Source organism: Schistocerca nitens, chromosome 12 (genome assembly GCF_023898315.1).
Source record: "Schistocerca nitens isolate TAMUIC-IGC-003100 chromosome 12, iqSchNite1.1, whole genome shotgun sequence".
NCBI classification, from domain to species: domain Eukaryota; kingdom Metazoa; phylum Arthropoda; class Insecta; order Orthoptera; family Acrididae; genus Schistocerca; species Schistocerca nitens.
Window position 1 is genome coordinate 14342667 of NC_064625.1, and position 18590 is coordinate 14361256.

Consider the following 18590-nt stretch of genomic DNA (forward strand, 5'->3'; position numbering starts at 1 on the left):
TTGTACGTAAAGCAGGTTGCAATCTTTGGTTCACAGATAGGGTACTGGGAAAATACAATCACTCTACAAAGAAGACTATCAACAAATCACTTGTGAGTCTCAGATTATTGCGAAAGAGCGTGTGACCCATCGAAACAGGACTAACAGGGAATGTTATAAAAAGTAATATTGACTGATTTGTTTGATCCTCTGGAGCGCATCACTGAAATACTGATAAACTTGAATTAGCACGTCCACATCAATAAACCTGCAAAAGGCCTATTAGAAAGTTTAAAGAATGAGTTAAATGAAGAACCATGGAAAATACTGCAACCCCTTGTATCTGTCTGACATAAGGTCACCAGAGAAGAGACGAGGCTTGTTATGGTGCACACAGTGGCAGCTAAGCAGACATTTTTCCAGCTCTCCACATGTGAATGAAAAAGGAAGTAACCCACATGTGCTAAAACAGAAAGTACCCTCCACCATACACTTCACAGTGGCTCGCAAATAATAGCTGTAGATGCAGATACATTTTACAATCACGCGCTAATGTTACGGTGCTCGATGAAAAACGAGGCACAAGTTTGCTGCAGTCACATTATCCTCTTCTGTCACGGTTGCCAGTTCACGCGAATGCCCCGAGACCTTTACGGATGCAGGTGAACGGCATTCTGGTCGGTGACTCACCCAGAGAGGCAAGTGCAGACACCGGGTGCAGAGCAGACTCCACCCACGCAGCCTCCGGGACAGTGGGGGACGCAGCGAGAGCCGGCCGGCCGGGCTGCGGGGTCCACAGTGTAGCCGGAGTTGCAGACGCACTTATTGGGACCCGTGCAGCGGCCGTTGGCACAACCTCCGGGGCAGTTAGGGCGGCACCTGCAACACGATCACCATCACGTACTACGAGACTGAATGGTGTCTGGTAGCAGTGTGTGAAAATATACAGGGTGGGGCAAATAAAAGTGGCCTAGATGAGGGGATGCAGTTGGACGCGAGTGTACGATATAACCACATCCTCTGGCATGCACGTTTATGCTCACCACGTGATTCACACCAGTTCCTTGGAGCACATTTACATGATCTTCACATCTGACAGTGCTATTAATGGAAGTAGTGCGCGATTACTTTGCGTTGGGAGCCCTCACGCCTAAGGTGTAATTCAGCAACCCTCTTAGTCTTCGAGAACTGCACATAATATTTCAGATGAGATTGCAACAATTCCAGCAGTCCAGCTACAATAGAACACCTTCCCAAAATTTCAAGTCAACATTACGATACCAGTCCAATACCATATACTGTCTGTATAGTTAACTGGGTATCGTATAGTTCTGTGTGTTCTAAAGTCTACGTAAGTAAATGTAACATTCCAGATCCATCACGAAGAACATTCTTAATTGTTAACTGACTGACAATTAATCAGAACCTGTGCATATGCCAAATTAGTCATCATTTTGTAAAATTATAGTGATCATTCTGTAACAGTAAATAATTAGAGACTGCAGACGTGTTGGTATGAAAAAATCAGTACTTCGAATTAACAAAATGGTAATTTAAAAATCCAGTAATAGAAAACCTCATTACTTTTGTGAAACAGCTTGAAAGTTATTACCAAGTGATGTATTTTCATTTGTTATTTATTTTTATGTCCTCCTTTGTAATTACATTTCCAATTAACTCTCCATTGTTTTCATCACCCAACTTTCCAATTTCCAGAATTTGAAGCTATATTTGTGAGTTTTACGTATGTAATCACTTAAAGCACAAGTTCTGTACAGTCAATAAATGTTAGTAAAAAAATTCATACTTTAACTAATTACAAAACTAAAATAATACAAAAAGACATTATTATATATAAAGTTCAGATCGATTTTCATATTTAAAACCACTGATGATACTGTAAAAATTATGTTATTTGATTATGCATTTCATATCATATTCAGCTGTATTATCAGTTTCTTTATGTTTTGTAAATTTTAATTGTAACATCAAAATTGTACCAAATTAATAATGGGTTGTTTTGAAATTCATTGTGAAAGTTCTATATAAAGAAACACAGTAGTGCTGCTTCTGGCATTCTCACTATTTTGTCACAGTTTTTTGTCTTTTTGCCTCTGTCTCAGTCTCAGTGTTTTGTCTTGACATGCTTTGGACAGTCCGCCTTTTGGTGATGCTGTTTACGTCGTGTGGGGAACAAGAAAACGATGATAGAATTGAAAATAGTCCTGAATCTTTTATATAGTTTCTACATGCAAATACAGAACAAGGTAAATTTCAAAGAAGAATTCGACAAGGTGGAGGCAGCAACAAAAACGACCGGTGTATCAGTTTAGTATAACTTCCGCTCATATCGATACTGCTCAGTGTGTTAAATACTGTGTTTATTGCAATAGAAACACAGCATAGACTGTATCCGCTTGACTTTTGGATATTTATTATTAAAGAGAGGGTGGTAGATCTACATAGCTTCAATCCACCTTCAGCAACTTGCTGACCGGGCCCAAAAGCGCCGAGAGATGAAAGGTGGTCACTTTCGACGTCTGATGTAGTCAGGTTAGTACTGTATTTGCTTTCCTCTGCTGAGTTTCGTTGTGCCCTAGAACTCTGTTCTCCAGGCCACTTTTATTTGCTCCATCCAGTGCAAGTTGCACATCATTCTAGCAACAATAGAGGCCACAAATGGAGAAATCGAGTGACCCAAGTGACTTTGACAAAGGCTGGAGTGTTATGGCCTGGCACCAGGGAACTAGCATATTGGAAGTGATGAAGCTGGTCTACTGTTCACATGGTGATGTCATGAGCATCAATGGAAAGTGACTGGAAGGCAATGAAACCACGAGTAGGTGACTAGATGTTGGACGTCCACACACAGTACAGAATGTGGCGGTTGGGGACTTGTCTGTTCTGTACAACAGGACCGGCAGCAGTCTGTTGCAGTTGACACAAGACAATGCTGGTGCAGGCACAAGTGTTCCACAGATCACCATTTAGTGCACACTGTCGAATGAGGAGCTTCACAGCAGACGACACTGGTGTGTTCCGATGTCGACCCAATGACGACATCGGTTACGACTGGGACGAGATCGTCGAGGTTGGACTGTGGATTGTGTAGACGCATCACCTAGTCAGAAAATCTTATATATTTTTATTCCAGGTCAGTTGTCATATCGGATATGTCGTTATTAGGGCAAACAGCTGTTTGAGATATGCACAGATGCAGTACGGTGGAGGCTGTCTTACGCTTTGCTGATACTCACTTGGACCTCCACAGGACCTGTGGTAGTAACTGAGGGCACCACAGCAGCTGTAGACAGGCATTCTGTACTGCAGACCACGTACATCCCCTACCGATTTATATATTCCCCAGTGGTGACGTCATATCCAGCAGGATAATCATCCGCATCACAAAACCGGACTCTTACTGCATCGGTTTGTGGAGCTCGATAGTGAACTCACATCGACGTTTCGGCCAGAAAATTTGCCTCTTCTGAATTTGATAAAATACATGTCAATTGCAATCAGGTGCCAGCTCTGGGCACAAACTTGTGGCCTGTAATTTACGGGAACTGCATACACGTGTGCAGACGTGCACGTGCATTTGATACCGCATACCGTACCTCCAGAAACCTACAGAGAGCTTGTCAAATCCGTTCCACACGTAACTGCTACCGCATTGCTTTCCAAAGGTGCACTGACCATCTATTAAGCAGACAGTCCTAACGTTTTGGTGTAACTAACTTTGTTATTGCAACTTTTGATCTACCATAGGATGGGGTGAGAAGGGACACCGTGGTTGTGACGGAGCAGGCTGACTGCCACCACTATGTTTTGTATGCACTCCTGTTCCACGTATTAAGGCCTGTATGAAATTTTTACCAAATTTCTTTTAAAGATCCTAATGTTAAAGTTACTTCACGAAGCACATACCATGTACATCATCACAATGGTAGATACAAATTCCCTGCAAAACTTTATTATTCAGATAATTTAGTTTATTGTTCTGGTTGCAATGGGACATTTAGTTTTATCAGAAATGATGGTAATAAAAGTTACTGTAATTCTAAAATTTCATGTATCTATCCATAGGAAAAGTCTTCTGAGCTAATAAGTAAATTTCAAAGGAAAGACCACTCCCTAATTAAAGAGCTATTTTCCTCTTTTCTTTTCTGTGAAGTATTTAATTTGGATATTGATATATCATCACACCGTATCATACCATATGAACTTGGGATTGCCTTATCAAATGGGCATGTAAAATTCTTTCGAAAATAATTTTGTTTGTAATAGGAAACAAACCATTTGTAATAGGAAACAAACCAAACTTTTTGTCAACCACGGACATCACATGGAAGATGTATATGTACAGTTGTAGAAGACGTATCCTTTTAAAAGTGAATGGTTCTTTTGAAAATAAATTGCCTCAACTTTGTATCTTCATCCCTGTGTAAGACATACTCTCATTAAATGTGTTTTATTCTATCTACTGCTCACAGATTTGAAATGACAATGGTGGCACCTTGTCTATGAAATGTTCAGGAAAAGAACATGCTCAGTGATGTTTGCTGTTCACAAAATCTCACACCTCTGCTTTACTACGGACAGACGAAAAGTAGCATATACAAGCTACTTTGAATCCATTATTATGCACGGTCTTTTTTTTGGGGTTTGGGGGGGGGGGGGGGTTGCTCGACAAACATTGTGTGGATAATAAAAATTCAGAAAAAATCATTCGAAATATGTGCACTGCAAATCACAAAGAACCATGTCAACCATTATTTAGAAAACTTAAAATATTAACTCTGCTGTCCTTATACATATATGAGGTTATTATATTTTTGTACACCAGACATGAATTATTTGAGGGAAACCATTTTGTCCATTCACACGATGCTAGAAACAAAGAAAATTTTATGCGCCAAATCCACCGCCGCAAACTGTATCCCCAGGGACCACAATACATGGGAATGAAAATTTTTAATAAATCAAAAGGGAACAAGTTGATGCAGATGAATTTGGGTTCACTTAAAGGAAAGCTATATGAGGTACTGACACTGAAGTGTTATTACTCAGTGGGTGAATTCATGCAGGACAAACTGGAAATTTGAGCTGGATATAATGTTTTACATATTCCAAGAAAATCATTGTATTGTTGTTATTTATCAATGTAAAAATCTTTCTAACTGTATTGTAAATTTTTGAGATGTTTCCTGTACGCAAACCAAATCGATTGTAAATGTACGTCATGAGATGAGTAAAACACAATTCACTAAAGACAATCTCTACAGCACATGGCAAAAATTTATTCATGTCTTTTGGACCACTTTCATCCTGTTAGGTGCACTGTTTTGTAATGTGTGAAATTTGGTTCTACATTTATTACCAAAGAAGGAATCTCTGACCATTTAAATGCCCAAAGGCTTGAGTTTGAAACGACTGGTAGCACAGATTTTGTTGACACTAAAGGAAGCTACATGCAGAACTGTTAGGGCTAACCATTTCTTTATCTCCAACCTGTATGTTTCATAAAATGACAACCTAAATGTATGGAGTGCTACTGAAGCATTTGACAAACATACGGCGGGAATAAGGGTATTTGCCACCTCATTCTTCTCATTTTTCTCCTCCAAGTTCACGTGGCCTTTCCTATGAACCTTGTGAAACTACTCCATTCAAACTGAGGTAAGTTTCTTAGCTGTCACAAAGACTCCGTGACATTTGCACTTTTCTGTGTCACATATGCCTTAATGTGGTGCTTTCAACATCTAGGTGCAACACTCTGTTATGAATTGTTTAAGTGACGGATCAAAGCTGTCACATAGATGCAGTATTCACTTTAATATCTAAAAAGCATTTAGCTCAGTACAACATTGCCTCTTATTAATGAGAGTATGCTCATATGAGGTATCAAGTGAAATTTCTCACTCAGTTGAGGATTTTTTGGTAGAGTAAAGGCAATGTGTTTTCTCGGATGTAGGGTGATTGACAGATGAAGTAGCTTCAGGTGTGCCCTCAGGAAGTGTCTTTGGACCCTTACTGTTCACGCCGTATATTAATGAGCCAGCAGATTATATGAAAAATAACCTCAGAATCTTTCCAGGTGGTGCAGTTATCTGTAATGCAGTTATCTGTAATGAAGTACTGTCTGAAAAAAGGAGCTCAAACATCCAGTCAGTTACTTACATTTCAAAGCAGTGAAAAGACTGCCAACTTGCTACAAACATACAAAAATGTAAAACTTTGCTCTTCAAAAAAGGCAATAATGCAATATTTATCCTGAACAATAATATCAATGTGTCACACTGGAATCCGTCAACTCATACAAATAAATGGATCTGAAATTTGTGGGGATATGAAATGAAACGAGCACATCAGCTCGGTCGTGGGCAAAGCACGTGGCAGACTTTGGTTCATTGGCAAAATACTGGAAAATCACTGCACAAGGAAGATTGCTTCCAGAACACACTCGTAGCCCACCCTAGAATACTGGTCAAAATTGTGTGATGCATACAAATAGGACTGACAGATGATATTAAACATATACAAAGAAGAGAAACACGAGTGGTGTGACCCCTTAACTGGCATACACTTCATCACTTCTTGAAACTAGTTACAATGTTTCAATAACCAGCATTGGGTGAATACTGCAGAAAAATATCCCAGGACTCTGCATATATTACAGTATATACAGATGCATTTAAGCAGGCATTGCTCCTGTGCTCTGTACGCAGATGGGATGGCAAGAAATAGTAATATGTGCTACAATGTGATGTTCCCTATGTCATGCATTTGACTATAATTTGCAGAGGATACAGACAGATACAGATGTAGTTACTTCCACTTTTCTGTGATACGCCTCGACAGTGCGCCTCCTTAGTCGAGTGGTCGACATAGGTGGCTGCCGTTCTGAGGACCGTGGTTCGATTCTGGTACTTCTGAGAATTTTTTCTCAGCGGTCGGACTTGTACGGAGTGCACTCAACATTGTGATGCCTGTTGAGAAGCTATTTGATTGAACTGTAGTGACTCCACAGTTTGGAAAGTCTGCAAAACGGCTGGGAGAGCGATGCGCTGACCACATAACCCTCCACATTGCATCCGCACAATGTCAGAAAGCGGGAATGACAAGACGGCCGGTCGACGTCCCTCGGACCTTTACGGTCTCGACGAGGAGCACGTGCCTCGACGAAGTGCCGCTGTCGTCCGAGTGAAATCGGGTACTACACGGCGTTCGAGCAAATCTCTGTACTCGGCAGCACGTGCCGACAACTGTCCGAGGTAGTTTTCTGTGGCACCTTTCCAGAAAGGAGGCTGGAAAATTAAAGCAGCTATTTGGTGTGCAGGTACTTACGTTTTGGTGGCAGCGTCCAGGTAGTATCCGGAGTCACAAGTACAGGTGTCCGGGCCAGTGCAGCGACCGTGCGGGCAGCCGGACTTGCACGTTGGTGCGCACTGGTTGGACTTACCCACCTTCACGTAGCCGGGGTGGCACGTACACTCATTGGGTGCCGTACAGTCACCATTCAAGCAGCCTCCTTCACACCTGCGGACACGTGTCAAACCCTTTAACTTGACATGGTGTGACTGTTGTATGGGCCCATCTGCACAAGTTAGTTCTGCTCTATATGGAAACAGTACATCTGCTGACAGATGCTCGACATAAGATTAGATGTGGCAGAATGTAGTATGTTCTCCTCATCCTTATTTTGGATAGAGACCTTGGACTGGCAACTGATAAATTAGAAGTACATGCAAGGTATGTCCAGTAAATAAGAGTTCTGAGCCCGTGTCGTTCAAAGGGATTTTTTTTCTTGACAAAGTTGGCAGCACTGCATTCAATGAAAATGAGTTGGCAGTAGAATGCATGATCAATTGTCTGGAAACTTATTGTAGCACAGTGTTGAATTATATGTGTGTATTCTGAATCCTGCCAGCTGTGATGTGAGGAATGAAATCTGGTTTCTTCTTGAGAAGGAGAATGTACTGTTCCTGATTTTGAGTGAAATCTAGCTTACAGGAATAGTGTAATGGATCATAGTAATGTGTACAAGTGATTCCAGTGATTTAAAGCTGTCAGAAGGAACATTCATGTGTGCATCCCTAAATCATGATCTGATGAGATGGTGAACAAGATTGAAGAAATTATTCATAGCAGCCATCAACTGACTTCAGACAAGACCAATGCCATGTTCCTAGAAATCTCTGCATCTCCCCTGTACAGGTAATCTTCTGCCCACCTAATCAATATCCTTATCCATCTCCGCTCCAAAACTGCTTCCAACCACTTGCCTCGTGGCACACATCCCTGTGACAGACCCAGATGCAACACCTGTCTCATACATCCTCCAACTACCACCCACTCCAGTTTTTTTTTTTTTAGGCCGCAAAACTGCTATGGCCATTAGCGCCCGGTCCGTGACTTAGGGAAAAGTAAAAAACGAAAATGGAAACCAGCAGCAATGGAAACGAAACTCAAAAAATTGGAGAAACCAAAAGCAGAAGGAAGGCATAAAAATCCACTACAGAAAGGGGTTGGTAGTCCCCAAAAAAAACTTCAAATGACTGACGTCATTTCACTGGCACTAATAAACTCGAGAACGCGATCGGCCGAGCGCGTGTCATCTGCTAAAATTGAAGATATATCAGGCGACAGCTGTAGACGGGCGCGTAACGGAGTAAAATAGGGGCACTCAATTAAAAGGTGTCTTACCGTCCCCAGCTGAGAGCAGTGGGGACAGAGTGGGGGAGGATCGCCGCTTAAAAGATGTCGATGGCTAAAAAGACAGTGCCCTATCCGGAGTCTAGTTAAAATTACCTCCTCCCGACGACGCGTTCTGGAGGAAGAGGTCCAAGCACAAGGAAGAGCTTTCACGTCCCGCAATTTATTATGGGGAAGTGTCGACCAATGTGCGTGCCATAAAAGAAGACGACATAAAACGCTCCGTGATCGGTGAAGGGAATCGACTTGGACAGGGTAAAGAGCTTGGAGACTGAGGAGAGAGCTGAGAGAATCTGAGCAGATAACATACTGTATCCACTGATGGCGGCGGATGTAGTGGACAGCCTGGAGAACAGCGTAAAGCTCCGCAGTATAAACCGAACACTGGTCGGGAAGCCGAAATTGATTTGGGGTGTCGCCAACAATATAGGCACTCCCTACACCTAACAATGTTTTCGAGACATCACTGTAAATAAATGTGGCTTCCTTCATTTGTGCACATAGAGCAGCAAATGCCCAACGATAAACAAGTGAAGGGGTACCATCCTTGGGAAATTGACAAAGGTCACGGAGCAAGCAGATCCGGGGACGGAGCCAAGGCGGTGCTGTACCCCAAGTTGTCAAGAAGGTTTTAGGAAAGCGGAAGGAAAGAGAATGGAGCAGTTGACGGAAGCGGACTCCCGGTGGTAGTAGGGAGGAAGGGCGGCCTGCATACCCTACATCAAAGGAGGCATCGAAAAAAATGTCATGGGCTGGATTAGCAGGCATGGAAGACAGATGGCTAGCATAACGACTCAGAAGGACTGCTCGCCGATTGGACAGCGGAGGTTCAGCAGTCTCAGCATAAAGGCTTTCCACAGGGCTGGTGTAAAAAGCTCCAGACGCTAAACGTAATCCACGGTGGTGGATAGAGTCGAGACGACGAAGAATAGACGGCCGAGCAGAGGAGTAAACTATGCTTCCATAGTCCAATTTCGAGCGCACTAAGGCGCGATAGAGGCGGAGAAGGACCACTCGGTCCGCTCCCCAGGAGGTACCATTCAGTACACGACGGCTGTTGAGGGATCGCAGACAGCGACCCGAAAGATAGGAAACGTGGGAGGATTAGCACAGTTTTCTGTCAAACGTAAGACCCAAGAATTTAGCGACGTCCGAAAACGGAACCTTGACAGGTCCTAGATGTAAGGAGGGTGGAAGAAACTCCTTACGTCGCCAAAAATTAACACAAACGGTCTTACTGGGAGAAAAACGGAAGCCGGTTTCGATGCTCCAAGAGTGGAGGCGATCGAGACATCCTTAAAGACATCGTTCAAGAAGGCTGGTCCGTTGAGAGCTGTAGTCGATCGCAAAATCGTCCACAAAGAGGGAGCCCGAGACATCAGGAAGGAGACAATCCATAATTGGATTTATGGCAATGGCAAACAGTACAACACTCAGCACGGAGCTCTGGGGTACCCCGTTTTCTTGGGAGAAAGTACGGAAGAGAGTACTGTTCACCCGCACTCTAAATGTGCGCTCTGCCATAAATGCGCGAAGAAAAAGGGGCAGCCGGCCTCGAAAGCCCCAAGAGAACAGTGTGCGGAGGATGCCTGTCCTCCAACAGGTATCGTATGCTCTCTCCAGATCAAAAAATATTGCTACCGTTAGGTGTTTCCGGAGAAAATTGTTCATGATATAAGTGGAGAGAGCAACAAGATGGTCAACTGCAGAACGATGCTTTCGGAATCCGCATTGGGCAGGTGTTAAAAGACTGCGGGATTCCAGCCACCACGCTAAACGGTAATTCACCATACGTTCCAAAACCTTACAGACACTACTCGTGAGAGAAATGGGGCGATAGCTAGAGGGGAGATGTTTGTCCTTTCCAGGTTTCGGAACGGGAACGACGATAGCTTCCCGCCATCGTCTGGGAAAAGTACTGTCGGTCCAAATTCGATTATAAAGGCGAAGGAGGTAACGCAGACTATGGGTTGATAAATGCAGCAACATTTGGACGTGGATACCATCCGGTCCTGGGGCGGAGGAGTGAGAAGAAGAGAGTGCATGTTGGAGTTCCCGCATGGAGAAAACAGTATTGTAGCTTTCGCGATTTTGAGAGAAGAAAGCAAGAGGTTGCACTTCCGCTGCACATTTCTTCGGGAGAAACGCTGGCGGGTAATTTGAAGAGCTCGAAATCCCAGCAAAGTGTTGACCCAATGAGTTAGAAATTGCGACGGGGTCCATTAATGTATCATGCGCGACAGTGAGCCCAGAGACCGGGGAGAAACTAGGCGCGCTTGATAACCGTCGAATCCGACACCAAACTCCCGAGGAGGGAGTGAATGTGTTAAATGAGCTAATAAAGAATTTCCAGCTTGCCTTCTTGCTATCGCGGATGACGCGACGGCATCGCGCACGGAACTGCTTATAGCGGATACAGTTGGCCAAAGTAGGATGGTGGCGGAAAACGCGAAGTGCACGTCGCCGCTCACGTATTGCGTCACGTCATGCCTCGTTCCACCAAGGAACTGGGGGGCGCCGGGGCAATTCGGAGGTGCGTGGTATTCGACGTTCCGCAGCTGTAAGAATAACGTCTGTAATATGTGTGACCTCATCGTCGACGCTAGGAAAGTGACGGTCATCGAATGTCGCTAGAGACGAAAAAAGTGTCCAATCGGCTTGGGCAAACTTCCACCGTCGCGGGCGCATATATGGCAGTTGAGGCTGCAGTCTAAGGACACATGGAAAGTGGTCACTCGAGTGCGTATCATCAAGGGCGAACCATTCGAAGCGCCGAGCTAGCGGAACAGTACCGACCGAAAGGTCCAAACGAAAGAAATGTGTCGTGGAGGTAGACAATCCGTCGAGGGAGCGTGTATAAACGACTCCACGTGAGGAATTTAAAGTGCGGTGCGCTTCAACCCGGACAGGGAAGGTGTGGATCAGTGAAGTACGCAGCAATTTTTGTGCCTGGAGGGCACTGACTGTTTCTAACAACAAGGTGCCATTCCTTAATCTGGAACAAGACTTTACAGGACCTGCAAATGCGTCGACACCTTTCTGAATAATGAAAGGGTTGACCGTGGAGAAGTCGTGACCTTCGTCAGATCGAGAAACAACAAGGAACTGTGGCAACGATGGAAGAACTGTCTGTGGCTGAGACTCAGTGAACTCACGCTTATGAGCAGACATAGTGGAAGATGAGGAAACCATTGCGGAAGAATCCCCCATGATTACCGGCGTCTCCGATGGCGCGCTCCTCCCTTGTGGGGGCCCTCTCTGAGGGCACTCCCGCCTTTGTTCACACCTCAGGTCACACCTCCCGACAAACGGACGGAGGGACCAATCGGCACTTTCGGAAGGTATCAGCTCGGGTAATCACCCCTCCCTGGGCCTGGCCGTTACCAGGGGGTACGTACGTGTCCTACCTGTCTACCCAGGGTGGGGAATTACGGGTTACCCCGTCACCGGCTACGCACGGAAATGCGTGGGTCGGCCTTCAGACACGCACAGGGAGGAAAAAAGAGAAAGGGAAGGGAAAGGAAAGAAGAGAGGTCTCAAACGCCGTATCGGAGAAAAGGGCAAAGAGAAGTAAGGAAAAGAGAAGGACAGAGGAAGGACGAAGACTTGCAAGCGGAGAAAGCAAAGAATTTGTTACAGTTTCGAGCGACCGTCTCCGGACGTAGGCACAAACCATACTCCCAGAGGGGGAGAAAGGGAAGGAAAGAGCCAGAGGTGAGGGGGGGGGGGGCGAAGATGGGGGATGGGAAAGGATGCGGAAAGGGAAGGTATGCAGCCCAGAAAGGAAGGAAGGCCACATTAGCTCGGGGTCCCGTGCTCGCTAGCACATATCCGCAAAAGAGTTGCGGACCCCCTGGGGGGGGGGGGGGGCGGGGGGGCGCACTCCAGTTCTGTCACAGGCATTTCGCACCCCATAGAAGGCAGAGTCACCTGCGAAAGCAGTTGTGCGATCTACCAGTAAGCATTGTGCAACCTCTTACATGGTTGTGGCAACTGACAACCTGTCCATCTGCACAAAAAAGCTGAACAGCCCAGTTGTCGAATATGCCACCCGACAAGATGTGCTCCACTTTTAATGACTTTTTCACAGCCTGTGCCATCTGGACCCCCCCCCCCCCCCCAATTGCAGCTTTTCTGAACTGTGCAGATGACAACTCTCCCCACAACATATCCTTCACTCTCGTAAGCTCAGTGGCCTCAATCTTTGCTGTCCCTGTCTTCCACCTTTCCTGGTCCCATTCCAGTGTGCACACACACCTATCCTGCCAATGCACCTCCAACTCCTTTCCTCTTCTCTCTAGGACAGCCTCTGACACTCCACCTAGCAACCCTATCCTGTCCCCACCACATCCCTGCACACTCCCACATGCAGCACTAGCATCTACCCCAACCCTATACTCTATCCCTTCCCCTCCTTCCCCATGCCGCTTCCTTATCACTACCACTTACCGCACCAGATTGCTGCACACGTCAGACACAGTCGCAGCCAGGTCTCAATGCCCGACAGTAGGTTGTGTGTGTGTGTGTGTGTGTGTGTGTGTGTGTGTGTGTGTGTGTGTGTGTGTGTGTGTGTGTGTGTGTGTCATTATTCGATCCTAGACTTTCAATTGGCTTTCAATTGTCTGAAACTTACAATTACTTTACAATTACTTTTATGTAGGAAAGGTGAGTACATGTTATTTACTACATCTTTGTTGTGAAAAGCAACATTGAACTGTGGTGAACGATAAAAAATTGCTTCTCTGTATTGTAAGATAGCTGGTTCTGCCATTATAAATGTAGTTGGAAAGTTCTGGCAAAATGTAAACTCCTAAATCATTTACATTTTGTTTCAGGTCCTACTTTTTTCTGTGTTATTTCTGGTATTAAGTCATATTTTTTACACATGCTTTTACACTACTGTCCAGTCTGTTGTTACTGTATGTTTTGTATCAATTGACAGTCTAGAGAAGGAAGCGAAAGTAATGGAACTATGTTGTAATTAAACATTTCAGTGTATATTACTTCACTGAAAACACATTGTTAGATAAAAAGAAATATCTCCTTATGTGCAACTTAATTTTTTCCACATCCCTGTAGGCTCTCCTTCAAGACAAACCTACAGAATACACAAGGAGGGAGGTCTCGTGTAAACTGATGGGCAAGTACGAGACAGCGATTACCTGGGCAGGCAGACCTTCCTGGCGTTGTCCAGCGTGTAGCGAGCGTCAGAGCAGGAGCACACTCCAGGTGCCGTGCAGTTTCCAGGGGCGGGACCGCAGCCGCCAGGGCAGAGCGGCACACACAGCTTGCCCGTGGCGTCCGGCCAGTAGCCGTGGTCGCAGTTGCACGTGCCGCTGCCGGTACACGTGCCGTGAGCGCACTTACCGGGGCACGTGGGGATGCAGTTCCCACTCAGGTCCTGTACCTGTGGACGACACCGGCCGACCATTATTTTAAACATATTCGGAGGTTAAAATGGGTCGGGCAGCAGTCCGAGGCCCGACAGGTGGACTAGACCCCGGCTATTGGTCCCTAGGAAACATTGGACTGCAGCCAGTGGTTCCTACAACGGATTTTACGGTCGGCATTGGACACCACGATATAGTGGAGTGAGAAGTCTTTTCCAGTTCTGCAACCCTAAACTTCCGGTTCTACGCCATCCTTGGTAAAACTTTAACGTGGTACACGTTTTGGGAAAGGGTGTAACAGGAAGTTGACAGAGTTTTCTGCAGAGGAGACAGAAAAGTCAAATAATTACAGCAGTTGTCACAGCTACCAGTGCGCCTATGCTGAGAGATAGCCAACACATGTATGTAGTACCTGTAAATAATACCATTCTGATATTTATGTTTTAATACCTAACCCTGTTGGAGAATAGGAAAAAAAACAGTCCTCATATATGATTATACGGACTGTCTAGATGGATCCATCACCTGAACGTAGGGTCTATACAGTGAAGCCTATGCGACTTGATGACCAAATGGTGTAGGCAATATACAGAAAGTTTCAAAATTCATATTACACACTTCTACCTCTTGGAGAGAGACTCGCTGGCAACTTTAAAGTGAAGATTCGGAGCTCATTTTAATAGACAGTAATTTTTCCCCCACTCCATTTCTTAATGGAACAGGAAAGGGGAACATACCCTCCACCATGCACCAGATGGTGCATTACAGAGTCTGTCTATAGATGTATGCACTAGTCCAACGAGAGGTTGGCACAGAAGATACAGAATCAGAGGACCGTTTACAACCAGTCAGTAGAGAGATGACCCAAAATGGAGAGCCAGTGACTACGTGAACACACCTTTCCACGACCGCAGGTGCAGACGTTGGGTGCGGAACAGTTGCCACCGCGGCAGCCACCCTCGCACTGGGGCAGGCAGTGGTAGTCTGTACCCAGCTTGTAGCCTGAGCAGCAGTAAGGCACGGTCTTCCAGCCGGGGGCCGGCGTGAATGTCTGCAAATACAACCGACAAATGAGTTTCTCACTGTAATGCTCTCTCAATGCCAAATATAAGCTGCAGAAAGAGATTGTCACAAAAATATTGGCTAACATCCGGTATCACATTGAAACATCACCATGATTAGAAACTAATCTGTAAATACAGGATGTAACTATACTAGTATTTTTCTGAAAATTTGCAAACCCACCACTTCCTCCCTCCTCTCCCCCTCCCCCACAACTCTTCCACTTGATTGCTTACACCTCTGACTCCACCACTTACTTACTCCTAACTTCCACTGTTCCACCATATGTTATCCCCAACTCCAATAGTTACTTATCCTCGACTTCACTGCTCCACCACCTGTTTTTCTCCCAACTCCATCATTGCTTACCTCCAGCTTCACGGCTCCATCATCTCCTTACCCCAAATTCCAACACTTCCTTATCCGCAACTTCACTGCTCTACCACATCGTTATCACGAATATCACTACTCTACCACTTGCATATCCCTGTATCCCTTACTGCAACACCTCCCCCCCACTCCAACACTGCTTACCCCCTTCTGTCCCACGGATCCTCTCGCTGCTTACCCCACCACCCCGGACGACGGATCCGCTCGCTGCTTAGCCCCCCCCCCCGTCCCACGGATCCGCCTCCTGCTTATCCCCCCGCCCCACGGCTTGCCTCCCCACCCCACGGCTCTTCCCGCTGCTTACCCCCCCCCGCCCCATAGCTCCGCCCACTGCTTACCCCCGCGCCCAACGGCTCCGCCCACTGCTTACCCCCGCGCCCAACGGCTCCGCCCTCTACTTACCGCCCCCGCCCCCGCCCCACGGCTCCGCCCGCTGCTTACCGCCCCCGCCCCACGGCTCCGCCCGCTGCTTACCGCCCCCACCCCACGGCTCCGCCCGCTGCTTACCGCCCCCACCCCACGGCTCCGCCCGCTGCTTACCGCCCCCGCCCCACGGCTCCGCCCGCTGCTTACCGCCCCCGCCCCACGGCTCCGCCCGCTGCTTACCGCCCCCGCCCCACGGCTCCGCCCGCTGCTTACCGCCCCCGCCCCACGGCTCCACCCACTGCTTACCGCCCCCGCCCCACGGCTCCACCCACTGCTTAGCCCCCACGGCTCCGCCCACTGCTTACCCCCCCCCCCCCCGCCCCACGGCTCCGCCCACTGCTTACATCCCCCCTGCCCCACGGCTCCGCCCACTGCTTACATCCCCCCTGCCCCACGGCTCCGCCCACTGCTTACGCCCCCCCACCCCACGGCTCCGCCCACTGCTTACCACCACCACCACCACCACCACCACCACCACCACCACCACCACCACCACCACCCCCCCCACCCCCCCGCCCCCCGCCCCACGGCTCCGTCCACTGCTTACCCCCCCCCCCCCCATGGCTCCGCCCACTGCTTACCGCCTTCCTATGGCTCTGCTGGCCGCTTAATGCCCCCCCTCCGCAAACTCAACACACTGCTTACCACTCCCTCCTCCCCAACCACACACACACACACACACACACACACACACACACACACACACACACACAACAAAATTCTTGACATGCTTGCTCGAGTTGGGGTTGCTCCCAGTACTCACACTGCCTGTAGAGGCGGGTGGCATTGCTTTTGTTCCATTGGCTGCAGCCAGTGTGGCATTATATCTGCAACAACAAGAGGACTATTAACACTACTACTACTACTACTACTAGTAATAATAATAATAATTTTAATAATAATAACTGCACAGAGAGTTCACAGTGTTATGATGCAAATGATAGAAAAAATCTTTACTACATCTGACGTCACATAAACGTACAGTTGCGAGAAAGACGTGTTCTTGATGGATTATGTCCAATTAGATCAAGGCCTAAAATTAGACTTACGTCATTTGGTGTGAGGAATAGCTCAAAAACATTCGTTTGAAGTAATGCAAAGTTTGTTCACAACATCGTAGCTGGAGACTATGTTTGCACGTATTTGTATGAGCTGGAAATGGAAACAGTAATCGTTGTTTGGGTGTTCCTCGACGAACCGAAATCAACGAAAGCTGTTTACTCGTGAAGCACTTTAAAAAATGGTGGCTTGTTTATTTGCTTGAACTGGATGTGTGGTGCACATTGCTTTAAAGGACTGAATAACTGTTAAAGCTGAATGTTACACAACAGTTAGTTTGCCATGAGACACAGACGAAATCACAGAAACCAATCAAAAACATTACATCGTTCTTCATCGTAGCAATGCCAACGGTCATACAAAGTCTAATGATTGATTACTAGACAGAGCAAAACATGGATTATTGTCTCATTGCCTAAATTTGTCGGATTTATCAGTCTAAGTCATTTTTTCTGTTCCTTTACATCAAACAAAAAAATATTTGGACAGAGATTTTCATCCCCTCCAAAAACTGTTTAACTTTTACAAAACCATGTTTATGAGGTACCAAAATCGAAATGGAAGAATGTTTTCAGAATCAGATCAAATATATGGATAAGTGTGAAACTTAACGATCTAGGCCCTACCTGTGGTGGCAGTGGTAAAATAATACCGCAGTGTTTGCACAACTCTCAATTCTTCGATCTTTGTTATCCTCCATTCCATGTTATTTTTTTCACGTGCAGGTGCAACATTTTTCATCAGTGTTTTTGCTTCGAATATCAACAGTTTTTCCTTCATCTTTGTTTTTAAATATTAATGCTTCACAAGTATATAATGTTAGTGGTATAATTATTTATACAACCGAATTTTGGAGTTAGTACCGTAGTAAATGATCTTGTACTTCAGACATTGATGAAAGTAAAAAGTGTTTTATTCGCTGTTACTAAATTGGCACATATTTCTACATACGCTGTAGTGTTGTTACTAAAAAGTCAAATGCAGCCGTGACAAATTCACGAAGTAAGCGTGGGACATCTTGAAATGGATAGCTATGTAGTCTGCAAATTTCTGAATAGGTCGCCGACGCAAAAGTCATTGACTGAATGCAAAATGACGTTATTAATCCATTATTACGCGTTTCGGCGTCTGCAGACATATCTGGTCATGTCTGTTACCTGTACAAGCTACAACTACTACGTCAACCTGGGCACGTAACTACTGTATCTAGTCGTTGTTTACGTTTCCAGGATCTCTTGATGATGGCAAACGGCGAAACACGTAATGCTGGATTAATGAAGTAATTTTGAATTCAGTTAATGACTTCTCCCTCAGCGACCTATACAACAATTTGCAGATTATATACGAGTATAACTAAAAAAGATCCCCAAAGTGGATGAAGCTGTCAACAGTCTTCAAAGCGAACCCATTTACAGCATCACTTCGGATATTTCGTAGTTATGAGCAGATATTCTGTCTTTCCTTCATTAATACATAAGCCTGTTTTCTCGGCAATTTTGTTGTTTTACAAAGCAGATTTAATCAGAATGATGCAAAAAATTTTTTTACATCATTCTGATCAAATCTGTT

At 45.7% G+C, this 18590-nt stretch overlaps 1 protein-coding gene across 1 annotated transcript in view; it reads right to left on the reverse strand.

Annotated features, from left to right (window-relative positions):
• The window catches only part of LOC126215127 (tenascin-X-like), a 121153-nt gene that overhangs the window by 17530 nt on the left and 85033 nt on the right, over positions 1-18590 (reverse strand). Inside the window, exons 3-7 of the mRNA XM_049941788.1 lie at positions 16726-16789; positions 14983-15135; positions 13857-14101; positions 7327-7518; positions 670-858 (exon numbers count right to left, since the gene is read on the reverse strand). Of these exons, the coding sequence (XP_049797745.1) occupies positions 670-858; positions 7327-7518; positions 13857-14101; positions 14983-15135; positions 16726-16789 (843 nt within the window). The remainder of the gene's footprint in view (positions 1-669; positions 859-7326; positions 7519-13856; positions 14102-14982; positions 15136-16725; positions 16790-18590) is intronic.